The 17,788-nt window shown below is 37.7% G+C and overlaps 1 protein-coding gene across 1 annotated transcript; it reads left to right on the forward strand.

Annotated features, from left to right (window-relative positions):
* Nucleotides 1–1,932: 1,932 nt before the first annotated feature.
* On the forward strand, nt 1,933–17,173 carry LOC139966395 (dnaJ homolog subfamily A member 1-like). Its single transcript, XM_071969340.1, has 6 exons — nt 1,933–2,239; nt 4,694–4,890; nt 6,152–6,434; nt 7,172–7,399; nt 9,533–9,763; nt 14,262–17,173. The coding sequence occupies exons 2-6, from the start codon at nt 4,759–4,761 to the stop codon at nt 14,615–14,617; spliced, it is 1,230 nt and encodes a 409-aa protein (XP_071825441.1). The 5' UTR covers nt 1,933–2,239; nt 4,694–4,758; the 3' UTR covers nt 14,618–17,173.
* The last annotated feature ends 615 nt before the right edge of the window (nt 17,174–17,788 follow it).

Raw genomic sequence — 17,788 nt, forward strand, 5'->3', positions numbered from 1 at the left:
ATCAAGAGACTGAAAAACTATGAAAAAACAAAACATTATTTGTCAGTGTGCAACTATGATATCACACCTGTTTGCTTCAAGTTCACTTTTGGTAGAATGTCAGATAACTTCCAACTGTCAATATCTCAAAAACGGTACATAGCAATTGAATGCAAATTTCACTAGAATGCTTAAGAGTATGTTCCTCTTGACATATTAAAACAAAATTTTGACCTGGATTATTCTTTTAAATTAAGTGAGGCACTGTAGGTCACTCTTTTTTGTTTCTGGTATCCATTTCTTTGGTTTTCCTGACAAAGTTTGCTCACATTCTTAGGGAATACATCCTGAGAGTACACACTGACGAAATGCACCATACATTGTCCCAAGTAATGCCATTATACAAGGTGCCAGAGGATGAATACTGGGTGTCAATGAGACACATTTTGTGACGCACAACCTTTGTAATTCTTCCTGCAGCGAATTTTCCAATCCAGTTATCATTTGTGAACGTCGCTAATCTTAATGTTACATTGTCACTTTATGCAATGGACCTGGGTAAACCGTAAATAGTAACATGGAGATTTGGTTTTCATCTGTTTATAGCAGATAATGAATGTTATGTATTAAAACAACATTAACGTGACATTCGTTTATTTTCAGGACACTGCTTATTGTTTTCTTTCGAGCCATGTGTTACGATACTCTCACAACATATTTCTTTTGTCACTTTGAAGCAAAACCCGATGATTTATTGGAAGTCAGTTAACTTCTTTGAATCCTTGCTCTCCTTTGTGTAGGATTGTATTTTATGTTGAATATTTGGCGGTAACAAATTTAAACGATATTATTACTCACAAGTTCGTCTAGCACAGCAAATATAACTCCGGTCCACTGGTTCGGTCCGTTGCGAAATAACTTAACAGAAAATACAGGATCGATCCATAATTAAAAGTATGTTTAGATCCTTCACAAAATACGAAAAGCTATGTAACAATAAAGGAATGCGGTTCCAATAAAATAAATCTATAGCTGTCGGATAGGAATGTTTTCCAACTTGATGAGAATTATCCGATGAAAGTAATAATAAGGCAATTAATGTAGGCGATTATAGCTCGTCGTGTTGAGCGGTCGAAAGTCGGAGTGGTGTAAGTTCAAACCAGCGATACTACAAGGGTATTTGAGGGCACTATCAGTTGACGGAAACAGTAGCGATGTCAAATTACGCCGCCTCAAGTACGCCTGTAATCCGAAAGGCAAACATTTCAAGAATGTGTTGGATGGAAAATTTATTAATGTACATCAAAATTTGCAATTTGAAAATACAAAAAATAAATGATGAAATATGGTACATAAAGACAGTTGATTTTAAACTTCATGTTTTGTTTTCTTTGCCATTTGTGTCTAGATATTCCGATGTTAGATATTAGATGTAAGATATAGCAGTCCCTGTGGCAACTGACTGTGTTGGCGAAGGGGCAGTTGTGAGTTGATGGGAGAGGGGGTTTAGTCCTGCTTACAAGGAGCCGTCACTTGATGGTACCATAGAATTCCCCTCCCCCTACTCAGGAAGAAATTTTACCTGTTAACCTTCCGATGGAAATGTCTATATGGAACCAGTGTCAGTTATATTGACATGAGGCCAAAGTATATGTTTGTGGAAATTAGTAGTTTGGTGTTCAGTAAAATCCCCGACCACCCCTTTTACCACCGAAAATATTTTCTTTTGCTTTTAGTTCATGCTACAGGTCCCAGGTGGGACATAGTCAACTTCAACATACTTTCTCAAAGCTTCCACTACCTCATCTCAGCAGTTCGCATTATCCGTCAGGTTACAATTTTTAACATATTTGACTTTTTATCACATGCGTTTGGTTGCCACTATCTCACACTTGGAGCGATGATTGACGGCGGATAGAAATGATATTCGCACGTTGTATGGTAATGTCATGCTGTACGGCCGTGGTGACAAGATGTCTTTCCTATTTAGCCTGCATAGTTTACGTTTGTATACAAGCATAGGGCCCGTGCTTTTCGATATGTGATCCTACGAACATACGTTGTGCAGGTTAACTCTTTTGCTGAACGACATATAACAAATGATATATATGTATGACAGACTGAGCACGGTGCGAATCGTCAATGAGGACTTAGGCATAGTGACTTCTTTGCAAAGCTGGGCGGATCGAAAGTGAAGTTAAATAATCGGTACACCATCGTAAACTCACCAATGTGGAACTGAGTATCGCTGATATTTTGTGTTAGTTTATCACCTTTATTATGTTGTTTTTTCAGTTACACCTACTTGGACGTCTGGCAGTAGGCTAGCCTATGCTTGACTAACGTTATACTAATTACTATACTAACGAAGATACTCGATTAGCCTATGTCGATTTAGGCCTAGGCCTAGTGCTATTACTAACTACGGTACAACTAGTATTAGGCTAGGCGTATTAGTATAGTAGACTGCATATATTTCCGCAATCACTTTAAAGGACACATCACGTTAACATGATTGTGATAGCCGTGCAATAAGATCGGGTTCGCCGGGAAGTGGAATCAGATTGCTTTAGGATGTCATTTCTTTTGCTTTGTCTTGTACTGTGTAGGGAGCAGTTCTTAGTATGATTAACACTTGGTGTAGGTCTAAGCTAAGCACACCTAGTCCTATGTATTGTAAGCCTGTAAATTTGTAAGTGGTTAGTGTAATCTGTACAACAAGCTTATGCTATCTATATAGGCTACTGAGTAATAAGGGTACATGTAGGGATGTAAAGTCACACATTCCTGGTCTAGTCATTGTAAAGATGGAAAGGGGGAAATAGATCAGTAGAGCACAAACTAGAATGGTGTTTGGTTTATTCTGTCTTGAGGTCTCTACAGTGGCGTAGTCGGCAGGATCCAAAGTTTCAAAATTAGTGGTTCTGAGCCTTTAGTGTTTGGTAGTTTCCGTCAGCCTAGAATGGAGGATCCAAAGGAAGGAACCACAGAGATACCATTACCTTAAGTTTATGGTGGAAAGGTTAAAATCAAGGACTTATGTGAGGAAAATTGTTTGGGCCTCACACTGTTGAAAATGGAGGACGAAACGATTGCAGCCCTTCTGATGCTTCCCCATTTACAAGATCCCAGAGAGTCTGCTGAGAGCAAACAGGTTCCTGTTTATAATCTACAAGGCCTGCATAGAATATGTGCTGTTGATAATCTAGAATGCTACTTGGCAACATTTGAGTACCTTTGCAGAAATCAGAATTCTAGACTCTCAAATAATATTCATCTTGGAACTAGCATTGTGCGGGATCCCGGTAGTCAAGTAAATCCCGGTATCCCGATCCCGGTATTGACTAATCCCGATCACATAGCAATGTGTAAATACTACCGGTAGTGTGAAAACAACCGGTTATTACATTGGTTTCGGCATCATTCCTGGGAATCCCGGACATAATAAAAATATCTACGTATTACTATTTGCAATAAAGAAAACAAAACACGTTTATTTCTGGTTTCTGTGTTCTTAGTTTGAATAATATCTGATCAATTTACGTACTGGCCTAGACCTATATATTAACGAATCAACTTTTCACGTAGTACTTTGGACTTAGGCTACACCAAATATCTAACGTTACTTCGGCTCAGCATGTTGCGTGACCTCAAAGTTGTTCTGAAATTTTCGTTATTTATTCTTCCTTCAAACGATGATTGTGAAAGTTCCCATACATGTACAAAATCTTACAGTTATGTATTTCACCTCATTTTGGTATAATAATTATACAATTTAATAAATTTTGAGCCAAAACCGCAGGGAGTATATCCAGTTTAAATCCATCTTCGCCCAGGACTTTATTATTATAGCCTAGGGTACGGTACTGGTACACTCAGTTCAGTACGGTACTTGAGATTTGATGCTGTAATAGAATGGATTCGTTTATTAATGCTGGGGGGTTCACGATGTCATTTATAGTTATCTTTGGCTACTTTTTTAATTTTAAGAACTTTTTTCTGAAAGATGGATATTGTACGTATTGAAAGTATATTTTGTGGAGAAAACAGCAGCCGATTAACGACATAAATAAATCTGTACTATTTTCATGTATGTAGTTTATAATCGGGTATTTACATAGCCCCTATGTTACATTCTTCTTGCCTGAAATTCCAAACATGTGGTGACTTGTTGATAGTTGAAAACTTCTCAAATGTTGTGAACTTTTGAACTTGAAGGGTTGCCCGATTCCAATATTATAGAAAAGTGGGAAACCCCCAATTTCTGTTTGTGTACGGATTACAAGTTTAATCCAAGTGCGAATGTGTTAATCTAATATCGTACGTCATGTATGAATGAAGGATGGTGTGGGTTGCTTTTTTCCAAGGTTTGTGCATTTCTTTTTGAAAGTGCATAAATATTGTCACCTTTCAATGTATTATCTTAAAGTTGGTTTCAAAATTAACCCTTTACCCCTGGCCCTGAGCTCAAGGAAATATAATTTCTGACCTTAAATAACCTTGAACACTTTAACAGAAGGTAATCTGTACAAAATGACAAATCATCGCAGAATTTCTTTCCTGTAACAGGTTACCTTAAATAGGATTGCATTTGCTGAAGATTTGTCAGCTCATAGAAATTATTTGGTCAGACTGTTGTGCACTTCACTAAATTTTGTCAAAATGGGCTATTATTTGGTTACTTATTTATTTGTTTGTTTGTTAATTCTTTCAGGTTACAACAGATGTTGGTTGGTGGTTAGAAGTTCCTTTTTTGCAGAATAACTCAGAGTGATCAACATGGTGAAAGAGACAAAGTTTTACGATGTTCTGGGCGTGACCCCTAATGCAACTGAGCAAGAGCTTAAGAAAGCCTATAGAAAGATGGCCATGAAGTATCACCCAGACAAGAACCCAGATGAACCAGAGAAGGTGATTAAATTTAGGATCTGAGGTCATCAGGATTTAGTTTTCTTCATTTTGTTACTAGCATTATTAGTGACAGCAATTTTTGTTCTTCTTTGTGACAAGTTTGTGACACTGCTGCAGGCCTGTCATGCCACGGCTCCTGTGCCCCACAGGACTGGTTAGCAATTAGCTCGATATTTGAGAAAACGAACAGAGGACAACAAATGTTGGATGTGCTAATATAACAGTTTAATCTGAGGACCTCTTCTTGCTGAGGCAACAAGCAGGGAAAAGAATAATATAGATCTACAATATTAACAAAAACACAGGGAAGAGGGCAGACTAACACTGGGACCCTTTTCCAGAAAATACAGATTTGCGCAAACTGCTGGCTAGCTTGAGCGGGACCCAGTGTCAGTCTTTCGCTTCAGTGCACTTTCATTTTACTTATGCTGGCTTGGCCCGACACAAAGATCTACCTAAAAGCGCCTTGTTTCTAGGATTTGTGTCCCTAAGTTAAGTGTCCCTTGATCTCCGGTGCTGGTGCTATTGGCTTTAATTCTGTACCACACAGGCTGCCAATTAAATACGACGACTAATGGTGAGTGTAATTGGCCATGGTGACATTTCCCACACAGGGTTAAGACTGGCGAGGATTGTTTTATAATTTGAAGAACTCCTGGACCAATTAAATGTTAACCAAAAACACAGTATCTCAAAGAAGCACAAAACCTCGCATAATATAGGCACACAGCCTCCAAATGGAAAAACACTTGCTCCCACAATCCTGCCACACCCCTCGACACCTAGCGTTTAGTATATGTACCTGGTGAGAGTCCAATTGTCAAATGCCCAGATTTATGGTCACCCAGATTCCAGAACCACTTGACCAACTGCATGCAAATAATTTTCAAATTCTCTGCATATAATTAGAATCAGTAGACCGTACTGTAAACCTACAACATCTCACACAACATTCTACATGGTCGCCCTCACGCCCCCAGATACGATTACATAAAGTTAAAACTACACATTGGACAAGGTCTACTGCATAACCTGAGAACTGGTCAAGTTTGTCCAACTTGAGTTATACTTTGACGATGTGTTGAACGCTTCTCAAACTTTCTTGAGCTTGCCAGTAGGTACCAAATATATGACGGATATTACTGAATATTAACATAATATGCTACAAACAGTAGTTTCTAAACAACATTCTTGCAAAGGAAACCTTATATAACTTTTCTTACAATCCTAATTTGATATCATTTCTTTTCTTCATTACCAGTTTAAAGAAATCAGCCATGTGTATGAGGTCTTGTCTGACAAAAAGAAGAGAGAATTGTACGATAAAGGAGGAGAGCAAGCCATCAAGGAAGATGGTTCCGGAGGTGGTGGCTTTCATAACCCTATGGACATCTTCGATATGTTCTTTGGAAGCCAAAGACATTCTAGGAAGCGAAGGTGTAAAGATGTCGTGCATCAACTCAGCGTTTCCCTCGAAGAGCTCTACAACGGTGCCGTCCGGAAACTGTCGTTACAAAAGAATGTTATATGTGAAAAATGTGATGGTGAGTTCTTCTCTCTAGAATTTACTCTAAAGTTGGGATTCGAAATGTTACACTGCTCCCAAACTGGATAAAGTATGGGGCGACTTAATTGGCAAAACAGTGTCGTTTCAATTTAAAGAGATGTATTTTCTGTCCATATCGGAGTAATTAGCCAAATGTTTGCCCAGTGTAAATTAAGAGGCATTTCCATGTTTTCGTTTAAAGTGGAATAGACGTTGACAAAGATAAGTCATATGTTACCTGTTTTATCGGTGTTAATGAGTATTACTAAATCACCCATAAATTCTGATCATGCATCTTGTGTCAATTCTGTCCGAAGAAGATGAGTTCAAGAATTTTCATGTCGTGATGACTCGTTAAGACTCATGAATGCTTGAAAATGTTAAATGATGCGACTGAAATGAAATTAAATGGCAGCCTCTCTCCCACCATGTTTGCACCTCTAGCTCCCTCTCACCTTGTTCCTCTCTTAATGTCTTAAGTTCATATTCAGAAAGAAGGACTATGAAATGTTTGACTTGAGATGAACTGGGATGCAAGAGGGACTGGGAAGGAGGTGCCGGGGGGGGGGGGGGGGAGGGATCTGAGAGGTTTACAGTAGGTTACATGCAATGAATATGATTTAAGATCATATACAACCTTTTGCACTAGTCACTTCTCTGCCTTTTCCCCCAGCCCAATCAGACTGGTCCCCTCTCTTGTTTTTTGATTTGACGATCTAAATCTTTCATTTACAGGAAGAGGTGGAAGGACAGGTGCTGTAGAACTTTGCATGACTTGCAGAGGGACAGGGGTGCAGCTTCATATACGACAGATCGGGTTGGGTATGGTGCAACAAATACAGTCAGTGTGCTCAGCGTGCCGAGGGCAAGGAGAGAGGATAAGTCAGAAGGACAAGTGCAGGACATGTCACGGAAACAAATTGCTCAGAGTCCGCAAAATACTGGAGATTCACATTGAGAAAGGTATGTCCACTTTCTGCACAACTTTGTGATGGTTTACAAAAAGAGAATGTATTGTTTTTTTTTAAATTTCATGAACGTATGCCAAAAATTTTGGCGTTATCCTCACAAATTTTACAAAATTTCACTTGAATGTCTGTAACCCTTGAAGAAGGGGAATAATTGCACAGTGCCCTATACTCATGTGATAGTTGAGAAGATACTTGACAAGTAAGTAACACCTTTGGAGTTAAGTTGGGCAGAAGTACCGTGTTTTCTTTAATATCCAAAATTAGTACACCCAAACATAGCGTAGCCTTAGTAGTAATGCGGGTTGTTTCATATATGTGTAGGATTTAGGGTGATCATACTTTCACCATCGTAGTAGTGTTAATATGGTTTGTACAAAGTCAAATTCAATATTAAGGTTGCACAATTTGTATCTGAGGTGATACATAATTTGTTCAAATTCAATAATTTTGACAATGCAAGTGAATTTGAAGTGATGCAGTTGATCAGTGCCTTGATGAACATCATTTCCTCAAGGCTGTTAGTAATAAGAACCAGGAAAATTGTTGACAATTTTTTTCTGGACAAGCATGCATTCCAATTTGCTTTTTCCAAACATCAAACTTGGTTTTCCGAAGAAATGTAGCAAACTAACAAATGACGACTATGTACGTTGTAGGAGAGATATGTAGGTCTGGTGGATAGAACACCAATATGTACGTTGTAGGAGAGATATGTAGGTCTGGTGAATAGAACACCAATATGTACATTGTAGGAGAGATGTGTAGGTATGGTGAATAGAACACCAATATGTACATTGTAGGAGATATGTGTAGGTCTGGTGAATAGAACACCAATATGTACATTGTAGGAGAGATGTATAGGTTTGGTGAATAGAACACCAATATGTACATTGTAGGAGAGATGTGTAGGTCTGGTGAACAGAACACCAATATGTACATTGTAGGAGAGATGTATAGGTTTGGTGAATAGAACACCAATATGTACGTTGTAGGAGAGATGTGTAGGTCTGGTGAATAGAACACCAATATGTACATTGTAGGAGAGATGTGTAGGTCTGGTGAATAGAACACCAATATGTACATTGTAGGAGAGATGTATACGTTTGGTGAATAGAACACCAATATGTACATTGTTGGAGAGATGTGTAGGTCTGGTGAACAGAACACCAATATGTACATTGTAGGAGAGATGTATAGGTTTGGTGAATAGAACACCAATATGTACGTTGTAGGAGAGATGTGTAGGTTTGGTGAATAGAACACCAATATGTACATTGTAGGAGAGATGTGTAGGTCTGGTGAATAGAACACCAATATGTACATTGTAGGAGAGATGTATAGGTTTGGTGAATAGAACACCAATATGTACGTTGTAGGAGAGATGTGTAGGTCTGGTGAATAGAACACCAATATGTACATTGTAGGAGAGATGTATAGGTTTGGTGAATAGAACACCAATATGTACGTTGTAGGAGAGATGTGTAGGTCTGGTGAAAAGAACACCAGCTTTGGTGATAATACCAATTTATCCTTTTGACTATTTAGGGGTATTTAGTTACAATGCAATCTCAATTTGATGTACGCTACTAGTTGTCTGTTGGAAGACCTCAGCTGATTTTGGTCATCTGAACAGAAATTTGGTCGTCTCGGACGACCGTCTAAAATCTCAATGTAGTAACTGTCTTTTTTTCATAGAGTTTGTAAGTACTCTAAGCATAGTATTTAGATATTTGTTACCTAAACTTTGATTTTGTGCACAACTGTTTTACTTATGAAATGGGTACAGTACTCAAGATAGAGAAGAAAAAATAAATGTTCTGAAAGTGACACAAGATTGCTGGATATGTCAAAAAAAGACGAACAGTTTTATGAATTTAGAACACTCACTGAAAGATTTTGTGACAGGTTAGAATCCTGTTGTTTCTACCTCAACTCGACCTTGATATTTTTAATCTATATGCAATGTCTGCCAATAAAAGATGATGATTATTTGTGTGGCATTATCCAATAATTATTAAGCTTGACTGTGTATGAATTATGTCCTCAATGTCCTAAGAATGTATGAGCATAAAATACTTGCAATCAGTTGCTAATAGTTTTATACTCCATCCTCTCCATCTTAAAGGAATGGCAGATGGGGAAAAAATAACTTTCGACGGGGAAGGAGACCAGGACACCGGATTAGAGGCGGGAGATGTTATCATCATACTGGACGAGAAGAGCCATAATGTCTTCCAGAGGCGAGGGAACGACCTCATTATGAAAATGAAATTAGAACTGGTAGAAAGTTTATGTGGCTTTGAGAAGCCTGTACATACATTAGACAGCAGAGAACTGTTAGTTCAAACTGTTCCAGGTGAGAGGTCGCTTCTCAATATTTTCGATGATTAAGATTAAGACCATGCAACAAAATTACCATCATTTCATACATATTCCTGCTATTCTTGATAATTTGGAAAAAGGCAGATGGTGTTTAACACTCTGAAAGACATTTTGTTGTCTTTAATTCAGCTAAATAAAGACCTTTCTTTGAAAATTCCCATCTATCATCCAAGCTCACCTATATCTATGATTTAATATTTGTTGCTTGACAGTTATGTTTTTGAAGTGAATGAGAGTGGAGGGGAAGGGGTATTAGGTTGAACTTTGCATTCAAGACTTACAGATTGAGTGTATGATCTGTAGAGAGGAACAGGTATGAAAGGAAGTTTTGAGGACAAACGTAAAAATTAGTATAATTTGAGACATTTAACTAGTGTTAACAGTAAATTTCTTCTGTCAAAATTGTGTTACATAAATCTTAATTATTGATGTAACACTCTATTGCGACATTGTGCGCTGTTTACGCACTTGTTTTCCTGAGCAGTAGATTAGTGTTGTGCCCCGATGTTATAGTCTAGAAGGTGAACTCATACAGTTGATTGTTTCTTTTATACTCTAACATCACATGATTGCCTCATCTCAAGTTTTTGAACTATATCTTAAGATTGTATCAGCAAATCAGCCAGGCATCGCTGCGTTCAAACTAGTAGCTAGATAAAGGTTAGCGACATATGTGTTCCACTGTACTTTACCGATCCATTGAGCTGCTGGCCACAGCTTTAAGGTAGTCTAAATCCTCATCATGCCAAATTCAAGCAAAGCAGAATGATTTGATGGAAGATTTCTTTAATCCGTACATCTGTATCAATGCATCTGTACCAGCATATCTGAATCAGTACATCTGGTAACTGAATAACCAAAAAACAATGAACAAGTTAGAACTAAATTTCTGAAAGACGTTACTTCAATTACTGAATAACATATCATTAGTAAGATAGGACAGGAAGAAAGCAAAGGGACAAGAAAGGGAACGAGAATACTGACATGATTTTTTTGTCATCCGATTTACTAACATCAAGAATTGTTCAGTACTGAGCATACGGTATTAAGAATGAATCACATTTTGATTGATGCTTAACGACTGATTGTAGTGTGGGTTTGACAAAATGTCGTCCTCCGCATGCTACATTGCGCTTAGCTGAGTGCAAAACTGCATCAAACGCACACTACGTGTTTACTACGCAAAAATTAGAACAATTTTTGGTTCCTTGCTTTAGCAAAAGGAACCTATGCAGTCAGGTTGGCGTGTGTGTGTGTGTGTGTGTGTGTGTGTGTGTGTGTGTGTGTGTGTGTCTGTGTGTGCATCTGTGACACTTTCTTGGGTACGCTCTATCTCAATAAGGGAAAGTTGGATTGAGGCCAAACTTGGAATATAGATCCGCCATATGGAGAAGGTGTGCCCTATTGTTTTTGGTGCCCACAAAGGTCACCAAAGGTCAGTTATGGTCCAAAAACCGAACATATTAAAACTGCAATAATTCCCAGTGCCAATGTGCGACAAGGTTGATATTTTGGGAAAAGTTGTGAACTGGTTAGGGGAACATTTTCAAACTTAACGGTCATGTGATCCGAGGTCACCAAAGGTCAATGAATGATAAAAAACTAGTATTTTTGCGATAACTTGAGAACGAAATGTCCGTTAGGGTTGGGAGTTGCTTCAATGTTATCCAATTGTCGACCCGCATCTGGGTGACCCTTGACCTCAATTTGACCTCTGGTGACCTTTACGTGTTTTTGGGGATTTTTACAGTTTTGATGCTATTTTCAGATGTCAAAGGTACCTTCTGATCATAAATGTCAATGGGTTGACCCCGTGTGACCTTTATGTGCGAAGTTATATGGGGTCAAAGTTTTTCGGTCGGGGTTAGGATGGTTGTACAGACTTTTCGTTTTGTTTTTTGGAATCAGGAGATTAAACTACATCTGAAACCAAGGTCAAAAGGTCAAAGGTCACATTAGAAAAAATGTGCTTATTTTGGGAGGAAACGAGCAAAAAAGAAAATGTTTGGTTTTGATGCTAGATTTGGATATCAAAGGTACCTTCCGATCAAAAATGTCAATTGGTTGACACCCGTGTGACCTTCGTGTGCGAAGTTATACGAGGTCAAAGTTAATTTTCAGACATTTAATGCAACAACTCCCAGTTCCAAGGTGTGAAATGGTTGATATTTTTGGAGTAGTTGCAAATGGTATAGGGAAATATTTTCAAACTTAACGGTCATGTGATCCGAGGTCACCAAAGGTCAATTAATGTCAAAAAACTAGTATTTTGGGGGTAGAAAATGGGCAAAGAAAAAAATGTTTGAATTTTTATAGTTTGATGCTCTAATTTAGGTCTCATCAATCAAAAATGTCAATAAGTTGACCCAAGGTGACCTTTGTATGTTAAGTTATATGAGGTCAAAGTTAATTTTCAGACATTTAGTGTAATAACTCCCAGTGCCAAGGTGTTACACAGTTGATATTTTGAGACAAGTTGCAAATGGTATAGGGGGATATTTTCAAACTTAACGGTCATGTGATCCGAGGTCACCAAAGGTCAATTAATGATAAAAAACTAGTATTTTTGCAATAACTTGAGAACAATATGTCCGTTAGGGTTTGGAGTTGCTTCAATGTAATCCAATTGTCGACCCGCATCTGGGTGACCCTTGACCTCAATTTGACCTCTGGTGACCTTTTTAGTGTTTTGGGGATTTTTACAGTTTCGATGCTATTTTCAGATGTTAAAGGTAGCTTCTGATCATAAATGTCAATTGGTTGACACCCGTGTGACCTTCGTGTGCGAAGTTATATGAGGTCAAAGTTAATTTTCAGACATTTAATGCAATAACTCCCAGTTCCAAGGTGTGACAAGGTTGATATTTTTGGAGTAGTTGCAAATGGTATAGGGGAATATTTTCAAACTTAACGGTCATGTGATCCGAGGTCACCAAAGGTCAATTAATGATAAAAAACTAGTATATTTGCGATAACTTGAGAACAAATTGTCCGTTAGAGTTGGGAGTTGCTTCAATGAAATCCAATTGTCGACCCGCATCTGGGTGACCCTTGACCTCAATTTGACCTCTGGTGACCTTTTTAGTGTTTTGTGGATTTTTACAGTTTCGATGCTATTTTCAGATGTTAAAGGTAGCTTCTGATCATAAATGTCAATAGGTTGACCCCCGTGTGACCTTCGTGTGCGAAGTTATATGAGGTCAAAGTTAATTTTCAGACATTTAATGCAATAACTCCCAGTTCCAAGGTGTGACAAGGTTGATATTTTTGGAGTAGTTGCAAATGGTATAGGGGAATATTTTCAAACTTAACGGTCATGTGATCCGAGGTCACCAAAGGTCAATTAATGATAAAAAACTAGTATTTTTGCAATAACTTGAGAACATATTGTCCGTTAGAGTTGGGAGTTGCTTCAATGAAATCCAATTGTCGACCCGCATCTGGGTGACCCTTGACCTCAATTTGACCTCTGTGACCTTTTCGTGTTTTGTGGATTTTTTACAGTTTCGATGCTATTTTCAGATGTTAAAGGTACCTTCTGATCATAAATGTCAATAGGTTGACCCCTGTGTGACCTTCGTGTGCGAAGTTATATGAGGTCAAAGTTAATTTTCAGACATTTAGTGCAATAACTCCCAGTTCCAAGGTGTGACAAGGTTGATATATTTGGAGTAGTTGCAAATGGTATAGGGGAATATTTTCAAACTTAACGGTCATTTGATACAAGGTCACAAAAGGTCAGCTAATGTTAAAAAAGTAGTATTATGGGGGGAGAAAATGGGCAAAGAAAAAATGTTTGAATTTTTACAGTCATTCTCTATTTAGGTCTCACCGATCAAAAATTTCAATTGGTTGACCTCCGGGTGACCTTTGTGTGTGAAGTTACATACAAGTTCAAAGTTAATTTTTTGACATTTAATGCAATTAAATCTCAATGCCAAGGTGTGACATGGTTGATATTTTGGGACAAGTTGTGAATGGGGTGGTGGAACATTTTGAAACTTAAAGGTCATGTCATCTGAGGTCACCATTGTTATCATATCTGTTGACACGCTTGTAGGTCTCTTATATTTCTTACATTTTCAACGCCATATTTAGATCTCAAAAGTGGCTTTTGATAAAAAATCCGATCACATTTTGTGATCACAAAAGTGTTGGCTATAGTGTTGGTTACTTTATGGGAACATGTAGGACCACAATTACTTGGACTATTTCAGCCCAATCTTGCTTGATAATATTATGTGTATTGTCATATACCCCAAGCAAGGAACCACAGTGCCCTTGGGCTCTTGTTTTCAAAAATGATCTCAAGATCGATTACAAGTAGCTAACCAAGATTTTCCTTTGCCACTGCTTATCCAGATATGGCTGACAAAGTTTTTGTTATGTTTCTTTGGAATTTTTTCCCCCCTCTTTCTGTTGTGGTCATTGAATGCAATGTAACACACTCTCTCTCTGTGATCAATTTGTAGGTGAAATTATCAAACACGATGAGATACGCGTTGTCTCAAACGAGGGCATGCCAATTCGAAAGGATACGTTGTCAAGAGGTCGTCTCATAATACATTTTGAGGTGGTGTTTCCGATCAGCCACTCCTTACAGCACGACAAGATAGCGGTCTTAGAATCGGTCCTTCCAGAAAGAGAGGAGTGCATGATCTCAGACGAGGCCGAGGAGGTGCTTTTGGAGGACTACAGTCGCCGCCACGAACAGAAAAATTACTACCACAATCACAGCCACGGTGGCTTTGGCCAAGACAATGGCATGGATTTAGATGATGATGACGACGACGTGTCCTCTAGAGGGGTTCAGTGTCAGTCCCATTAGAGGGGAGAGATATATTATGTAATATCACCTCCGGTGTAGTACCATAGCCAGGGTCAGAGGTCATAACAATGTACTGTCATGTTTATGACAAAGTAATCGTATGAAACTTTTGAGCCTAAAATAAATAATTAGTAACGCAATGTGCAATCCTCCAAAAAAGTAAGGCATTTAAAGAGGCCATCTTTTAGGCCCAGTAGTCTAGCCACACCATACTTAAACAAAAGATATAATGTCGTACCAATGGCTCGGGTAAGAGGCTTGAAAATATAATCTGCTACTTGGTGTCCATCAAAATTGTCAGAAAAAGATGGAATTTGGTATCAGCCTCTTTGAACAAAACAGTTTGAAAATAAACAATAAACCATTGTGTGGAGAGCATATGGATAAAGTATTTATCTGTACTGGATTAACTGGGCCATAAATTTAGTAAAATGTAAGGAGTAGCCAAGCAGTAGTGAGCAGATTGACCTCTGAATAACTTTGAGTGGCATCCACTATTTGGGAATATAACATGAAAAATGGTGCACGTTTTACAACTCCATGAATAATGCAGCATTGATGAAGAATGTGATCATGTGTTTACTCTTTCATAATTTCACATAATGACAAGAAAAGTACTGATTTTTGTATTTTAAAAAGAATTGATTCACATAGAGTGGTAGGGGTGGGTTAAGGTGGGGGGGGGGGGGTGGGAGGAGAAGCAGGAGAAATGGAAGGCAGTAGGGATTAGTGAGAGTTGTTCAGATCATCAGATATTTTGCCTCACAATTGTGGCTTTTTAGCCACCAAGAATTGTCAGTGAACAATGGTATATAGGGTTGCCATATGTTCCTAACAATTCAGTTTTGTCCTGGTTTACAAGCCTCCCGACTGAAATCTAAAAAAAAAACAATGTGGTATTTGTCTCAACATTCAGTCTAACCTTGGAACCTTGGAAAATGATATTTTCTTGTCATTGGATATATGCATTGGTGTCAGCACAGGTTTATGAAGCATCTGGTCGATTTCTATCCAGGCTAGCAGTTTCCCCAATGTTACAACTGAAATAGAAGATATATTAAGCATACTCCAGTACGGTTGAAAGAAGTCGCAATAGTCGATATGTCCAGTGGCATTTGCACATGTGGTCAGTGATAATGATGGTACAGTGTGAACCATAATATATTTCTTCACTTATCATCTGGTTTGAACAGCAATGAAACAAGCCAATAGAATATACATTGGCGGGACTACGTGTGGAAGAAGGAAGTCGTCTCCAGTCGAATTGTTAAACAAATATGGCAACTGTAATCAAGAGAAATCTAAAACTTTATACAAGTAGTTAATATTCTCTTGTAACCTCCCCGGTCATCTTTGGTCCTTAACATAATTGTTTAAATCTTTGGAAAGCTGGCTCCAGTTGTTACATTGAGTAGTTGCCTTTGTCTTTATCCAAGTTTGTTATTTTTAGAAGTGGTAACTGCACCAGAAGTAAGTGACACTCGGTTCCAGTCGTTATCTCTGCCCACGTTGTGCAAGGTCTGACAAGTGAACATTACATGCCTAACAATGCAATGTTTCTACTATCTTTTGGTTAATGAAAATCATGACAAAATATACCAAGAAGAACTGTTTTCCTGTTAAAATGCTATTAGATGAAAATGTAGACTCCTTTCACTTAAATCATTCAGTAGAATTCTTTTGATGATATAAAAAAGAAAATTGACAAAAAGTAGTATTGTAGAGGTTTATCTTGCAAGATGTTTTTTCATTGTTTAATATCTTTTTTTTTTATCATGTCATGTCAGTACCTCTTGAAACTTACAGAAATAAAAAAGTAACTAAGGGTTTTTATTTTTCAAAAACAAGAATAAAATCGATTGTTTTTCTTACAAATGACACATAGAATGATGATTATAATAACATCTTTTGACATAGTTTGACTGGCCGAGTTTGGAAAAATGTAAATTAAACCATTTATTTTAATGTTATCGTAACTTTCACGTAATTTTTACAAATCGCTGAGCACGTTTTCTTCCTGGTTTCAATATTTCTTTTCTTCTTAAAATTATTTTCAGGCAAATCCCTAATTTCTAACATTTTGATTGTATTCCAAGTTTGCCATAAGCGCTGTAAAATATTGGCATTTAATGACTGCCGGTTTTCCTGCAATTCGCTTTTGATTGAAAGTTGCTCTGGGATGTCAATTTGTGAGCGGAATATGATTTCCAAGCACGTTATAAGTTACGACCGCATCATAGAAAAAAAACGGTCATGTCCAGATAATGGGATTTATCTGTGCAGCCCTTTAGATGCATCTTGTTGAAAAAGTAAACAGATTTGAATTACTGTATAGAAATACATTCATGTCTCAATGACCAACTATTGTAACAATTTGTGGAGTCTTATTAACTCAGTGTGACTTTTTAAAGAGCTTATTTTTTAACTTACAGAAAGAAAGACGTTGGTTTTCTTAAATATTGCACCATTTGATAAAGTTTTTCAGTTTTATTGCATGTTGCTTTCAAATGACCTGTATGACTGTATATAAAAGAAATACAGAAATTCCCAGAAGAACCATTTCTTTGTGAAGTCTTTTTGGAAGAACTACAATGCAACACAGCCGATCTTTAGTGACAACCCTCTGTGACTCATAATTTGCTCTGGACTAATTTAGATTCTTTTTATAAACATTATTTCCATTGTCACCTTTGAAGGACCTTGTTCAGTGGGAAGACATCAATACAATCGAAATGTTTCTGTAGAGAAGAATCTTGCAAAATAATAGGTTCTTAAAGGTAATCAGTATAGGCCCAAATTCTAGCATGCGATAATTTGCGATAAGTTTTCAAAAAGTACTTTCGTGGAGGTCTTTACTCTCCAAATTGTTCTCTGACATTTTAAAGGAACACACAAGATGACTGAATGTCCCAGTGAGGAAAATATCCTCGAGGTTGTAATTAAACAGTTTAAGAATTTCAACCAAAGGTGACCATATTTGAATATCTAGCATATTTGCGGCCAATACAGCATACGTAGGAGGAAGCCGATTCAAAACCAAGGATAGACCAACAAGAAAATTATGTGAAATTACAGATTTGTGCAGGTCCCACAAAATTGTTCCACAAAACATTGAAAACCACCTGCTAAAATTGCTCTTGTGTAGTGTTCCCAATTTCAGATTAACATAAT

The sequence above is a fragment of the Apostichopus japonicus genome, chromosome 4 (assembly GCF_037975245.1).
Source record: "Apostichopus japonicus isolate 1M-3 chromosome 4, ASM3797524v1, whole genome shotgun sequence".
Taxonomy (NCBI): Eukaryota; Metazoa; Echinodermata; class Holothuroidea; order Aspidochirotida; family Stichopodidae; genus Apostichopus; species Apostichopus japonicus.

Coding starts and splice junctions, on each gene's coding strand:
- LOC139966395 (XM_071969340.1), top strand. CDS start 4,759: ATGGTGAAAGAGACAAAGTTTTACGATGTTCTGGGCGTGACCCCTAAT. Junction 7,400..9,532: donor GGAGATTCACATTGAGAAAG/GTATGTCCACTT, acceptor TCCATCTTAAAG/GAATGGCAGATGGGGAAAAA. Junction 9,764..14,261: donor GTTAGTTCAAACTGTTCCAG/GTGAGAGGTCGC, acceptor ATCAATTTGTAG/GTGAAATTATCAAACACGAT.